The sequence below is a fragment of the Protomyctophum bolini genome, assembly GCF_963924005.1.
Source record: "Protomyctophum bolini genome assembly, chromosome: 21".
Lineage (NCBI taxonomy): Eukaryota > Metazoa > Chordata > Actinopteri > Myctophiformes > Myctophidae > Protomyctophum > Protomyctophum bolini.
In genome coordinates, this window is record NC_137882.1 from 26,296,178 (window position 1) to 26,310,966 (window position 14,789).

A 14,789-nucleotide genomic window follows, 5' to 3' on the forward strand; every position below is an offset into this window, starting at 1 on the left:
GTGGTAGCTGGGGTGGAGGTGGGTGAGCAGCAGGTTTGTATACAGCGGCACGCTGATACAGCAGCAGCAAGCAAGCAAGCAGGCAGAGGAATGCAAACCTCCGGTTAAAGTAGTCGGTATGAAGATGGAGTGAGTGTGTGATTGGCTGAGTGAATCATGTGAATGAGAGCGTGATGCTGAGGCGGCCCAATTTACGGCCGGCAGCGTTCTGCACTGAGGTTCCCTGACTGAACTTACTCTGTGCAAGTCTACGACAGGCACAAATGCTCATGCCTCCCAGGCCTCCCATTGGACCTTAGGTAAGGTGACCAGATCCAAACAGTTTATTTGAGGGACAGAAGTTTTGCGTGTCTGTGTCAAGTGGGGCAGGTCGTGGGTTCAACTTAAGTTATTGCTTAAGTTGCTATTAAAAATGCCTCATGTCACATTCGCCCATGGGCCTAATATTGCCTATCATTTTGTTATTAGACCCCTCTGGAGTCTCACGTTTTGATTAAAAATGCTAATTTTACTGTACTGTAGTCCCTAGGGGATATTTCTCATGTTATTTTAACAGGCTTAAAATCACATCTTGCAGGAAAAGAGACAATGAGTGAGCTGAGAACAGAAAACCAACTATTAGGGGGACTAACCATTATGGCATTTGAACACTGATGCCTGCCATGCTGTGACAAAAGCACATTATTTATGTCATTCTACTTTGTTGTTCTGTACGTGTTATTTATTTAAGGAGAAATGTAACATGTGAAATGAATGTGAAGATAATATTTCCTACTCATGAGGAAAAGGTAACAGGTCTGACACATGGGTGATTGACACGCCACTGGTGTCGTCACCCAAGGTTACTTCAGGAGGAAGTGACACACGGGGAACAGGGGGAATCACAAACACGGTGTAGGCCTACACGGGGAATGAGGAGCGCCAGGTAGCAGTCAAGTTCAAGTATCAAGTTTGATCACGCTATCTGCAGCCCTAACTAGCAACAGGACCGTCGGGGAATTAAGTCATCGCTTAGTTGCTGCCGCCGACGGATGGTCGGCATTTGGACTGGAAGCCGGTCGGTGGAGTTCGGCCAGTGGAGTGTGAACAACCTACCGACATACCGGTGAGATCGAGCCAAGGGCCTTTCTGTTGGGATTTATTAACTTTAAGGAGTACCCCATTTGTTTTTGTTTGGTCGTTCAGAGCGGAGGAGCTCTCTTCTGTGGATATAAGGACTGCTAAAGACTATCGCGGGCGGACCGTGTTCAATTAAAGAAGAGGACGTGCACAGACTTTATTATTTATTTATTTAACACTTAGTGGAGTTAGTGCGGTCGCGCGCACTTGACTTTGGGCATGGATTGATTGTTTTGTTTGTGTAAACGTTATGTGAAAGCATTGTTTGTTGATTTCGGTTTGTCTGCCTGTTTAGTCTTTTATGCTATAGGGATAGCGACAGGGATAGATGCACTGTGTCAAGTGTTTGGTTTTCTGTTACACCGTTGGTTTGATGATACACGTATGCAGCATCTCTATATAAATAAGTTGAACTATATATCCCTACGAATCTGTTGTTTAATTTTCCTTAGTTAATAATTTGCCTTAAGACACAAGGGGCGATTGTTACAATGCAGTCAACCTAACCTTAGGTTTTGCTATAGCTCCTTAGCTATTTTTAAAACCAAATAAAAGACCCACTTGTATAGGAAAAGCCTTTTTAAACCCACAACGACATATCCATTCATTTCATTTCCACCGACACTGTAATTGCATGCTGCCCTTGTTGTCGTAAATGATTATTATTCACCGTTGTTTTTATATTGTTAAGCACTTGAACACTAGTGACACTGTGTCTAAAAAAAGGTGCTATATAAATTAATAAAGTTTATATAATTGCATTGCTGTGAGTCAGAGTAAACAAAAGCCCGGTATAAGCAACAGTTGCCAGACGGGCACTGTGAGCACACGTGGAGCACAATGCTGTTCACGTTGGCAACGATACAAAGCTCCGCAGCGCATATAGTCACTGTGTCACTGTTGAGGTGTCAGTCAACACAGTCGCAGTCGTCGACGTGCAGAGCTTGCGTCCGACGAGCATGATTAGCATTACAAAGCACAGTTAAAGCCAGATTTGTGTCACTGGCTTGTGCCACAGAGATATTTGATTTTGAAGGGTCCTTTATTGCGCACTGCCGGGTGATACAGGTCAAAACAGGATCTTAACTATAGTACATGCCAGTCTTATTTATCGCAAAATGAAAAGGAATTCACAGGAACAACACCATCCTTTAAAGAAAAGATCAAAAGGTGTCACAGAGAGATAGAGAGAGAGAGAGAGAGAGGGAGAGAGAGAGGGAGAGAGAGAGAGGGAGAGAGAGAGGGAGAGGGAGAGGGAGAGGGAGAGGGAGGGAGAGGGAGAGAGAGACTCTTACTCGTTTCCTGGTCTTGTCCTTGAGGAATGGTTTGATGATGGTGTACATGGCATGGATGTACCACGGCTGGTTCACAAAATGGATTCCTCCGAAGCGCGCCGGAAAACTATCCTGGAGAGGAGAGGAGAGCAGAGGACATTATAGGTTAGGTCAGTGTTCATCAAACATTCTAGCTCGAGACCCAAGAGAGAAATATAGTGCCTCTCCAGGACCCAAACAACAATACTCTGGTGTCTGGCATTTTGGCATATTACATATCATTTTTGGGGTCAGGGGTCAGGATTTTGAAGACATTTTGAAAATGTCGACGTCAGGACTCAGGCCTATATATGGGTTCATATTATCCTTTCCCGCGCGGGGAACCAGGGTCGTCACAACATGTTCGATGATCTCTTTCACCCTTTAGTTTAAATACGATTCCTTGTTTCATGTCACGTCCTGTCCTAGGACGTACCACGCCTGGACCGCCGTCCCTACCTTTGCCCCTCTGTTGCCCCCCTTCCCCTGGCTGATTGTGAGACTGTGTCCACCTGCGCTTCTAAGCTGAAGAGACTTTGGTTAATGAGCATGGAGGTATATAGGGACTCTGTGTTATTGGTTAGGTTGCTCGATAACACTGTGTTTCCCAAGAGTGGGACTTTATGTTATATATGCCCTGGGAGGGTTTTCTGAGTTTAAATAAAAGTGCTTGAGTGCAAGTCATTGTTGCCTGGGTTATTCTGCATACGGGTCCAAATACTGAGGTGTTCCTGACAGTTTCCATTGGGTTTCCTTCTTGGTTCCGTTCGACCCCCACCGCTACTGACCTGCAGGCCCTCGATGGCCAGTTTGAGGATGTTGGGCGTCAGCTTGGACGCCTGCTTGAAGGAGAAGTTGCTCCAGTCGATGATGAGGATGAAGCCGTTGATCTGGAGCTCCGGGTTCTCTATCAGCACCTCCAGAGACAGCAGGATGGCACGGAGGATGTCCGTGAACGAGTTCCTGGTGGAGAGAGAGAGGGGGGAGAAAAGATAATCGACCCTGCAGTCTGAAAACCTTTTATATACGCACACAATATTCGGCGGCAATGTGCAAACGTGATTGACATTACGCGAGGTCGATATTTTTTTGTCCGTGCCCCTGACATTCACTCTGATATTCGTCCTGAAAAACACGTGCTGTGTGCAAACTTTAGTTACTTTAACTACAGCGGCGGCGGCTCAGGGGTAGAGTGGCTTGCGGTTGCCAGTTCGAACCCTGTGGGCTGCCCCAGAGTTAGTGTCGAAGTGTCCTTGAGCGAGACACAGAACCCCTAATTGCTCCTGATGTGCTGGTTGGTGCCTTGCATGGTTTCCGCCGCCATCGGTGTGTGAATGGGTGAATGTAATGCACAATCTATGTAACTATTTTTAACTACCAGTATTTTTTTTGGAACAATGCCTGCTCACCAATGCGGGGGTTGTGTGTTCGAATACATCGTAGTGCTTTGTCGAGCGTCGTATATGCACATGCCATTTTGGAAATAACTCTTCCTACTTCCGGGCCTCTTCTGACTTCCTTCACAGGTGTTACCGATGATACTAATGAAGGCTCTGTAGTTATTGTAGCTATTGTTTTACTCGTTTCTCCGACATATTGTAATGTAAGTTAAATAAACACGGTTGCTGGTGCTGGCTGTTATCTGTTGTTTAATCTCCAACATGCGTTTTGTAGTTTTATTTTTAACTATTTGTTTGGGTTTGAAGTATTCTGGCGTGCTGGTGTGTTGATTCCTTTTAGCTTGCTGTGTACCAGATAGTCTTTAAGATTTTCGTTTTTTCTGTAGGCCGATAATCTTTTTTCTTTTTTCTTTCGCTAAAACTGCCCTTTTTTGGCAGAAGGAGAAGGAAAAAATAATAACAATAACAATAGAAGACCAAGTCCTTTCAGGACTGCTTAGTCCTTTAAATAAAAAAGATCATAGAAATAAATATACAATAAAGAGAGTTCCAGAGTGTTCAGTTTGGAACATACGGACACAGGTTTGTGTTTCCACCGCATTGTGGTGGACGGAGCAATTGTCATTGTTTGATGCCTAGCTGAATGGTTAGAGAGCCTGTCTGGAGAGAAGGAGTCTCCTGAGGTTTGAATCTCAGTAAGTGATGCTGAGAGGTGGCTCACCATCAGGTGGGATGAGATGTTGATCCATCATTTCTTGATCTTTCTGCTGTTCCTTCGTCTGGAATGTGGTCACGGTTGTTATTGTTGTTGTCGTTGGTTGGCATGGCTGCCAGTTCCCACCTGATGTTGTGTGGGAGTTCTGATTGGTCCAGAGCGTACTGAATAACTTCTAGCTTACATAACGTCTTAAGACAAGGACTCAAGTCTAAGATGAACAGCTCATCAGAGATAGTGTCTCCTTTGTATCCTCCAAAGAGGATGATACGATCTGTCACAATGCAACAGCACATAGCACGCATTGGACATGGTCCTTTCCCCTTGGGCTCAACCTTCTTCCAGGAGAAGGTCTCTGGACTGAATTTCCACACATCATTGAAGTTCTGGTTACAGTTCCAGCCACCAAATATGTACAGCTCTCCATTGTAGATACATGCTGAATGACCGCAGCGTCCTTCTGTTAGAAGTTGTGCAGAAGGTGTGTCCAGCCAGGCGTTTGTCTCTGTGTCAAACACTCTGATGGTTTTGTAGACCCCCTGGTGCCCCCCTCCCCCCCCGCCCCCAAATACAAACATCTTTGTCCTGACGAAGGTGGCAGAGTGACATTGTGAATCAGGAGGTTGAGTTCCTCTGGTGTTAATTAAAGTCCAGACCATTGTGCTGATGTCCAACTTGTACATGTCATTAGTGAATCCAGTCCACTTGGCGTGTCCTCCATGGATAAACATGACCTTCTCCAACACACAGGCTGAGTGGAAGCTCCTCTCCTCTGGAACAGTCCCAGAAACCCTGGGTTGGAACCATCTGTGGGAGTCAACATCAAATGCATAAAGCACATTGCAGTAAGGACGGCCTCCCCAGATGTAGACTGTATCTTCAACCAACACAGCTGTGTGGCCGAAGCGCTTGGATGGAACCTCAAGGTCACCGTCTCCTCTTCCAGGTTCCACTGGAGGTAACTTATTCCAGCATAAAGACACTGTGTTGAAGACATGGACATCCATCTGTTCTCTGTAGTTGTTGGTCCATCCATCACAGCAGCCTCCAAAGGAATACAGTGTGTTCCTCACTGCTACAGCAGCATGATAGTTTCGCTTTGGTCCTCCTGCTTTGGAAACGGTCCAAGACAACATCACTCTGTCTGTCTGTCTGTCTGTCTGTCTGTCTGTCTGTCTGTCTGTCTGTCTGTCTGTCTGTCTGTCTGTCTGTCTCGCTCTCTTCTCTCTCTCTCGACATCTACAGTCATTTTCAACACGGTGCAACATCTTATATCTTCTGGTGTGAAATCACACAAGACACAAACTGTTGCCATGCACGCCTTAACGACGCCAATCAGTGCAGCTGTTCTTCATCTGCACCCTTTGAACTCTATTGCTATATTTATTACTTCATTGCGGCTACTTTGGGGTCTATGGATCTATGGGTCTATGGGTCTTCCACACGCTACAGGGTTCCCTAACACTGAGCTGTGTTGTATTTAGAGGCTGTGTGTGTGTGTGTGTGTGTGTGTGTGTGTGTGTGTGTGTGTGTGATTGTGTGTTCAGCAATCGGGGAACCCAGCAGCAAAAAAAGAGAAGGTAAAACAGCGCCCTCTTTTCCTTTGAGTAACACCTGTGATCATTGGTAACACCTGTGAAGGAAGTCAGACGAGGCCCTGAAAGTAGGAAGAGTTATTTCCAAAATGTCTGTTGTGCATAGAGCCTATATTGACAAATTTGGTTCCATTTGTACACTCTCAGAGCTAAATTAACTTATAGATTTTACAATATGCATTGGGGTCCCAGAGATAGAAATTCCATTAAATGGGGGACCATAGCCTAATTCAGGTCAAACCTTTGAAGTGAAAATGGTTGAAAAAACACTGCCGCAAAAATCTTCTCTTATGGGGGTCCTTGGCATACATCTTCAAATGGGGGTTTGCAGACTAATGAGTATATGATTTTGGGGGACCTTGACATGATAAACTTGCTGTACATGGTCGGGAGGTGTATAGGACAGAGGCTAATGTGTGTGGGGAGGAACACTTTGGCATAATGACTAAATTGAGGGTAGGGGGAAAAAAGGGGTAAGAGAGACCCAAAAAATGGTAAATGTGCAAATTGTGCATACCTGCCCTGGTCCCAGTTGGAAGCGAACAGGATCAGTATTTTGCGTCCATGTTGATCCGGAGTCTCCAAGACTCCTGGGAACCCGTCCATCAGCGCTCTCTTAATGCCTGGGTCATCCACCTGGCACGCACGCATGCACGCACGCACGCACACACACATTCACACACACACACACACACACACACACACACACACACACACACACACACACACACACACACACACACACACACACACACACACATTAATATGTACAGTATACTGTTCCTTGAGCTCCAGTATAGCAACCTATAACTCTTAACTTACCTAACCTATAGCTCCAGGTTGTAACCATAACTAATGTAATATGAGTGCACACCTTAAAGCTTGGCCACATATCCAGGTTGTAACTATAATTATTGTAATATGAGTGCATGCATATACAGTAGCTCTAATTATTGTAATATGAGAGCACACCTTAAAACTCTAACCATAATGATTGTAATATGAGTGCACACCTTGAAGCTCTAACCATAATGATTGTAATATGAGAGCACACCTTAAAGCTCTAACCATAATGATTGTAATCTGAGTGCACACCTTAAAGCTCTAACCATAATTATTGTCATCTGAGTGCACACCTTGAAGCTCTAACCATAATTATTGTAATATGAGTGCACACCTTGAAGCTCTAACCATAATGATTGCAATCTGAGTGCACACCGTAAACCTCTAATTGATTGTAATATGAGTGCACACCACTCTAACCATAATGATTGTAATATGAGTGCACACCTTGAAGCTCTAACCATAATGATTGTAATATGAGTGCACACCTTGAAGCTCTAACCATAATGATTGTAATATGAGAGCACACCTTGAAGCTCTAACCATAATGATTGTAATGAGTGCACACCTTGAAGCTCTAACCATAATGATTGTAATATGAGTGCACACCTTGAAGCTCTAACCATAATGATTGTAATATGAGTGCACACCTTGAAGCTCTAACCATAATGATTGTAATATGAGTGCACACCTTGAAGCTCTAACCATAATGATTGTAATGAGTGCACACCTTGAAGCTCTAACCATAATGATTGTAATATGAGTGCACACCTTGAAGCTCTAACCATAATGATTGTAATATGAGTGCACACCTTGAAGCTCTAACCATAATGATTGTAATATGAGTGCACACCTTGAAGCTCTAACCATAATGATTGTAGAGTGCACACCTTAAAGCTCTGGAACATGTCCAGGTTCTGCTGCCTGAACTGGAAGTACTGGGCCAGCAGTCTGAAGGTCTCCGACTGGTCAAACTTCCTGGCTCTCAGGAAGCGCAGGATGAAGTCATCGTCTGTACGCAGGAAGCCGATGTCCGGCCGCGTCACGATCATGTCACGCACCTATAGGGTCAACCAAGGTCAAAGGTCAGGGTTCAAAATCCTAATTATATAGAAAATGTCCTTTAGTCGAAGTCAATAGTCAATGTTTTCCTTCAGAAATGATTTAAAAAAAATGCTGATCTACAAGCTACTTGTGAGTTTGTAGATCTGATTACTTACTATCACATATTACAATAAATCAACCAAGACAAATAAAAGGTCAGCAGTATGTCGTGATGTAGTGCTTAATAGTAGCAGTAGTAATAGTAATAGTTAGTAGTAGTAGTAGTAGCAGTAGTAGTAGTAGTAGTAGTAGTAGTAGTAGTAAATAAATACATACCTGCTGTATGTCGTGATGTAGTGTTTAATAGTAGCAGTAGTAATAGTAATAGTTAGTAGTAGTAGTAGTAGTAAATACATACAGACCTGCTGTATATTGTGATGTAGTGTAGCAGTAGTAGTGGTAGTAGTAGTAGTAGTAGTAGTAGTAGTAGTAGTAGTAGTAGTATAGTAAATAAATACATACTGTACCTGCTGTATATTGTGATGTAGTGTATCAGTAGTAGTGGTAGTAGTGGTAGTAGTAGTAGTAGTAGTAGTAGTATATTAAATAAATACATACCTGCTGTATATTGTGATGTAGTGTATCAGTGGTAGTAGTAGTAGTAGTAGTAGTAGTAGTAGTAGTAGTAGTAAATAAATACATACCTGCTGTATGTCGTGATGTAGTGTATCAGTAGTAGTGGTAGTAGTAGTAGTAGTAGTAGTAGTAGTAGTAGTAAATAAATACATACCTGCTGTATGTCGTGATGTAGTGTAGCAGTAGTAGTGGTACAGTAGTAGTGGTAGTAGTAGTAGTAGTAGTAGTAGTAGTAGTAGTATAGTAAATAAATACATACCTGCTGTATGTCGTGATGCAGTGTATCCGGGTTCTCGTTCAACTCCAGCCTGGCCTTCTCCGTGGTCTCGGCACTCAGCCCGGCGTGCAGGTGATTCATCATGGCGCCCACGTCACTGTCCAGTCCGTCCTGCTCGACACCCGGCTCGTCACCTCGCCGTCCCCCGACCGCGACGCCGGACACCTCGCAGGCTCGACCCAAACGGGGTTTTAACGTTCTCCAGTCTTTGACGTCCTGACGCGCGCCGTTGTCCCCGACGTGTCCTGTCGACGTGCGCCGCTGTATACCAGAGGTGTCTTTCCCCCCCCACCCCCACCCCACACACCTGATATCAGTTTATAGTTGATGATATCACAGCTGTTTCCGCTGTGCCGGACAGTGCCACTTCTTCTGGAAGCGAGTCTCAGCGAGTCTCAATCTGTCGATGTGCCGTCGTCTGCCTCCCGGCCATGGTTTTCCCCTCGACGCGTCTCATTCACAGAGCCCCCCCCCCCCTCCCCCCCCCAGACTGTGTTGCGTTCACTGTGCACGTTCACTGTGCACGTTCACTGTCCCCGGTGCAATTCAATTCAATCCCAGCCGTCTGGATCACCAGGAGACATTCCTCCTCTCAAGGTTAAAAAAAAGAAGAAAAAAAAAACTAAAAAGAAAAGAAAAAGAAAAACTAAAACAACGTGTTGAAGAGAAATTCAGGTTGTTTTTCTAGGACACAATCATAGTTGCGGAGGGTTTCGTCTACACATCTGGTCGCGGCGCTATATCGCTAACAATGTGTTCATTCATGCGGTCATGGGTTCGATCCCTGGGGGGCACCGGCGACGCAGCGTTTGAGTGGCCTTCGATTTCGGCCCGTCCGTTAAAAGTCTATGAAGAAACAATCGTGTGCGCTGTCCTCATGTACATTGTCAGTGCGTGCAGAGCAACAAAGCCCTATAGTCTGAAGACTGCAGGTAAGACACAGCCTATAACGGGGTTTTATGCTGGAAAACCTTGAATAAAGTCCGGACCCATTCAATGGATCATTTTAGTCACATTCAGTTCTGTTGAAGCTGTCGCTGCACGTTGGGCAGTGAGAGCACTTCTGCATCACGGGGCCACAGACTTTTCCAGTCACTTTGGGGGGGGGGGGGGGGGATGAAAGGCCACAGGTTCGATTCCCCTGGTAGAACCAAATGATCCTCTTCTGCAGTGAAGAAGCCACACACTCTCTTGATCAAAAACCATCAACGACGACGCGAGTCTTCCAAACAGTGGCGAGTCCTTTCTGTATACGCGCTGCAGCTGGTGGAGAGAGATTGGAATGATTGATATTATGATTAGAATTACATTTTCCATAATTATGATACACTTCACATATAAACAATCAAAATCATGGGTCTTCAACAGGGAGGGGTCCTCAGAGCTATTACAGTTACATGATCTTTGGTTTATTATTATAATCGTGTCTCCCACTCCGCAGTTCCATATTATGGACTCCCAGCTGCGGATCAAGAGTGTGGCTGCGGACCAGGCCTCTTCACAGAGCAGGACCATGGATTGCTACCATATTATATTATGTACCACTACACTGTATATTATCTTAACATATTTATACTATACCACTATAGAGCGTCGCAGTCCTGCCCCCCAAACAGGGCCCAGGACATTATTTTCCTCATAGACATTTCAAAAGGTATTTATTTAAAGACGTTTACGTCGCGGACAAAACCAACTCTTGTCGTGACAACAAACACACATTTTTGGGCCGAACAAATAATTAGAAAGAAGAAAAAAAACGTCAGGTTACAACACTTTTTTTTGTTGTTTTTCTTCTTTGTAATTATTTGTTTGGTCCAAAATATTGTGTTTTATTGTCATGAGTTGTCACGACTCGAGTTGGCTTTGTCCGCGGCGTAACCGTCTTTAACTAAATACCTTTTGAAATGTCTATGGGGAAAAATGCGTTGGGAATAATTTCCTGGGCCTGGCGTCGTCATGAAAGGGGGTGGGACTGCGACGCTCTATATGGTGAGTGCATTTACCTTCTTTTAGTCTTGGTGTTGTTTTTTAACAGCATTCTCAGCAGTTTGCCAGGTGTGGCCAGGTCTTTACCTTGATGTTTCCGTGATCAGGTCTCTCTGCTGTTATGTGTAACCGACCGGCAGTGGAGACCAATAAACTCAACTGTTGCTGCTCGTAGAAAGCCTGTTGAGTTCCGTTGTGTTAAAACAGCCGTTGATACCACTCAGGGTTATGAGTCTCCTTAACCTATATAGGAAGAGAAGAGAAGAGAAGAGAAGAGAAGAGAAGAGAAGAGAAGAGAAGAGAAGAGAAGAGAAGAGAAGAGAAGAGAAGAGAAGAGAAGAGAAGAGAAGAGAAGAGAAGAGAAGAGAAGAGAAGAGAAGAGAAGAGAAGAGAAGAGAAGAGAAGAGAAGAGAAGAGAAGAGGAGAAGAGAAGGACGTTTTTGTAAAATAAATCTTAATTTCCCTCAATGTCTAACATAAAAATGTACATTTTGCTGATACAAAAGGCATATTATATTCCTTAATCAAATATTTATTTGAGCATTTACGATACAGGGCCAGGCATGAAAATAATGAAACGTCTGTTACATCACATGCAAAAGACGTTTCTGTGGCTGTACCAAGTGTGTGTGCAGGGGAGGGGACTTTTCTTTTAACCGGCCCACATGTGCGTTCCTCGGCCACACACGCACACGCAGACAACATTACTTTCACAGAAAACCACCCGTGATAGAACCGCAGAATTTCCGATTAATTGTTAACTGTTAGTTTATAGTTGATTAATTTCTGAATGGCGATTAATCGATTACAGCAACTATATTAACATCCCAATAGTTAATCATTGGTGTGGTTTGGGCTTTGCTATGATGGATGACAACTATAGCCTCCAGGCTAAAATGTTCTATATATTTCACATATTTATTAATATACACTCACTGTCCTGTTCTTGTGGAATAAACTGGGGAATGAAATAGTAAGAATCAAGTTCATATTAAGTTAGCAGTTATATAGTAGACATGTGGAGTTAAACCCATTTTGTGGCAGGAACCCCTTTTGGTGTTTTAAACATTATGTTATAATTTAGCTATTGAAAAATAGAAGATCTACATGGCTCCTAGCGCGCCACTACGAGCTTGTAGGTCTGCTACTTTTGAAAAATGTGGAAATATTTATTTCAGAAAACTGGAGGATGTAGAAGATCTTTTTTAACATTTTGAGGTCAGGTCAAAATGGGTTAAGTGTAGGTTTGCTGCACAATACTGTGACTTCATCGTAACCAACAGCTGACGTGATCTAAAAGCCTGGCTCTGTACAAACAGCGTACAGTATGATATACAGTATGATAGCACAGTCAGACATCTACTAAACATTGTGCTTGACCAAATAGTATACCGCTCGTCCTCCCTGAGGGTCAGTCACCGTCCTCAGCACTTTTGCCGACTAAAACTATGACAAAAAAATGTAGGTCAAGTGCATTTGTTCACTGACAGAAAACTAATACAAACTGAAATGTGACTAAAGCAATGACTATAAAGGCCTATTCATAGTCTGGATTTTCGGTGGTGAGGTGACCACCGCTCCGGTGATGAGCTGACCACCGGAGCTGAAATAACGTTGAGCGGTGGTGAGTAAAAACAGAGAGAAGGGGCTGGGGCGGTGGCGGTGGTTTGCAATACTTCACTGCGGCTCAGTGATGTCATGTTGTAGTTCGGTGGTCACCTCACCACCGGAAATCCAGACTATGTATGGGCCTTAAATACTGACAATTTAGTTAACATATACAAAGTAGTCTAAAATGTTAGGGAGGGACTAGTGGAGAAGAACTAAGACAGGTCATTGTATTATCCATTCCGAAAACAGCAGATCTATAAGCATTCATCTTGTAGATCGGCTTTTTTTCAGCATGTGTAAAACAGGCAGAAACACATTTCAGTCGACCAAATTAACTGTAGATTTAGTTGACTAAAATGTCATGATATTTAGTCAATTGAAAGTATACTTGAAAAGAAAACATTCCAGCTGACTAAAATGTGTCCAAAAGATAATAGGATATATGACTATGACTATGATCAAAATGAACACCACAGTGTATATAGGCTAATATGGGACCAAATCCTATTCCCAGAGAGCGTGTGCAGGCCTGTTAGCTGAACGGGTATAGAGTGAGCAGCAGATGGCAATGTGTTGAGGTGCCCCTGAGCAAAGACACATGCACTTAACTTCCGCCTGAGCTCCGCAGCTGCATTGGGGGAGGCTGCAGCTGAATGAAATTAGTCTAATTATCATTAGTCTGCGTTGCCAGACTGTTGCCTCTCGCACATTTTCAAACGCTTCCCTCATACAGTCTGGAGCAACGGAAGCTCAATATGTCATGAGTAAGCGATAAAGCGGAAGTTTAGACGCCTTTCTCCCCTGCACTTCCGTTTTTGTCTTTACAGTCGCGCAACATTCACCCTAATATAAATAGACGTCACCTAAATAAATATTTCCTTGAACAGAAATGGCAGCTTCCTTACACTTGGATTTCGGGAGGTGTAGTTCCAGACTTTATATTATATATATATATATTATATAACATTCGGAGACTATGTGGGATCTGGCTATATATGCAAGACTAAATTATCATTAGCCCACATAAACCGGACCACATGCTATTAAGGATGGAGCTTGAGAACCGATCAAAAAAAAAACATCCGATAACAAGCTTACCCGTTATCAATAAGCTGTTGGACTTATCAAGCCTGTTATCGAGCAAAGCGGCCCATGAAACAATCAAGACAAGAAATATATAAATCTCCCGCTGGATCAAACGTCGGTCTAAAAGTGTATTGATACCTGCCAACCATGAACCAGCACTGTCCGGGTAAACAACATTATGCTTTTATAGTGACGATACACATATTATCCATGCAGTTAACAGTTTCTTTAATATTATTGTATTGGTAAAAAAAAGGTCAATTGCCTTCCGTCTGTTAGAAAAGTGCTGTATTTGAACGCCCTATAGTGAAATATACTGGTTCTGTTCAGAAGTTATTGTCTCCTGTCTTTCCATAATTATTTTTGAAAATGCTCGATAGAGGGCTCGATAAGAACCCGGCTCGATAAGCCTGATTGATAATGTGCTTGTTATCAATGAAAATGAACGACCCCCATCCATGCTATGCCCAGTAGGATGTATTGTATTGTATTGTATTGTATTGTATTGTATTGTATTGTATTGTATTGTATTGTATTGTATTGTATTGTATTGTATTGTAGTTGGAAATGCATGCCCCACCCAGTTATTATGTCTGTGTCCATTTAATGGGGGCACTCCCTTAGTATAAAAGTACAAACTTTTGTGTATCATGACCTGATGAAGATCAAATAGATCGAAACGTTGTCAGCATTTCAAAAAAGAACGTTTTTCTTATACCTGTGGTGTGCGGGCTCCATCCAATACCTATAGGCCTACTGAAGTTTATTTAGTCCAGCACCCAGCCTGTCGATGTGCGTGTTCTACTTCTGCTCTGTGTCCATTTAATGCCCATATATGGAGTTCTTTGTCAGCCATGCCCAAATATGGAGTCTAAATGCAAATGTCAGAACACATTTGTGACGTCAGAACAGGCCAGCTCCATATATGGAGGCTGGGCAGGGGCCTTTTGTAGCGGTTCTGGACAACCGTGTGTCCGACCGACTCGACGCGTGTGTCGGATGTGAAGACCGTGCAGGGCGAACGGTTCTCGAGTTGCGTGGATTACAGACGTATATTACGTATAACACACAGAGACTTGGTGCATCTGATAGATAGATTACCGATTAATTCAGTATACCACAATTGAAGCAACTCAAGCCCCCCTGCATGGGGATTTTTGTTGT

The 14,789-nt window shown here is 43.5% G+C and overlaps 1 protein-coding gene across 1 annotated transcript in view; it reads right to left on the reverse strand.

The window, feature by feature from the left end:
* clvs2 (clavesin 2) overlaps positions 1-9,026 on the reverse strand; it is a gene marked incomplete at both ends in the record, with an annotated part of 12,628 nt that extends 3,602 nt beyond the window's left edge. Inside the window, 5 exons of the mRNA XM_080793355.1 lie at positions 2,415-2,525; positions 3,221-3,395; positions 6,660-6,778; positions 7,876-8,046; positions 8,925-9,026. Coding sequence (XP_080649481.1) covers positions 2,415-2,525; positions 3,221-3,395; positions 6,660-6,778; positions 7,876-8,046; positions 8,925-9,026 — 678 coding nt within the window. The remainder of the gene's footprint in view (positions 1-2,414; positions 2,526-3,220; positions 3,396-6,659; positions 6,779-7,875; positions 8,047-8,924) is intronic.
* Between the last annotated feature and the right edge of the window lie 5,763 nt (positions 9,027-14,789).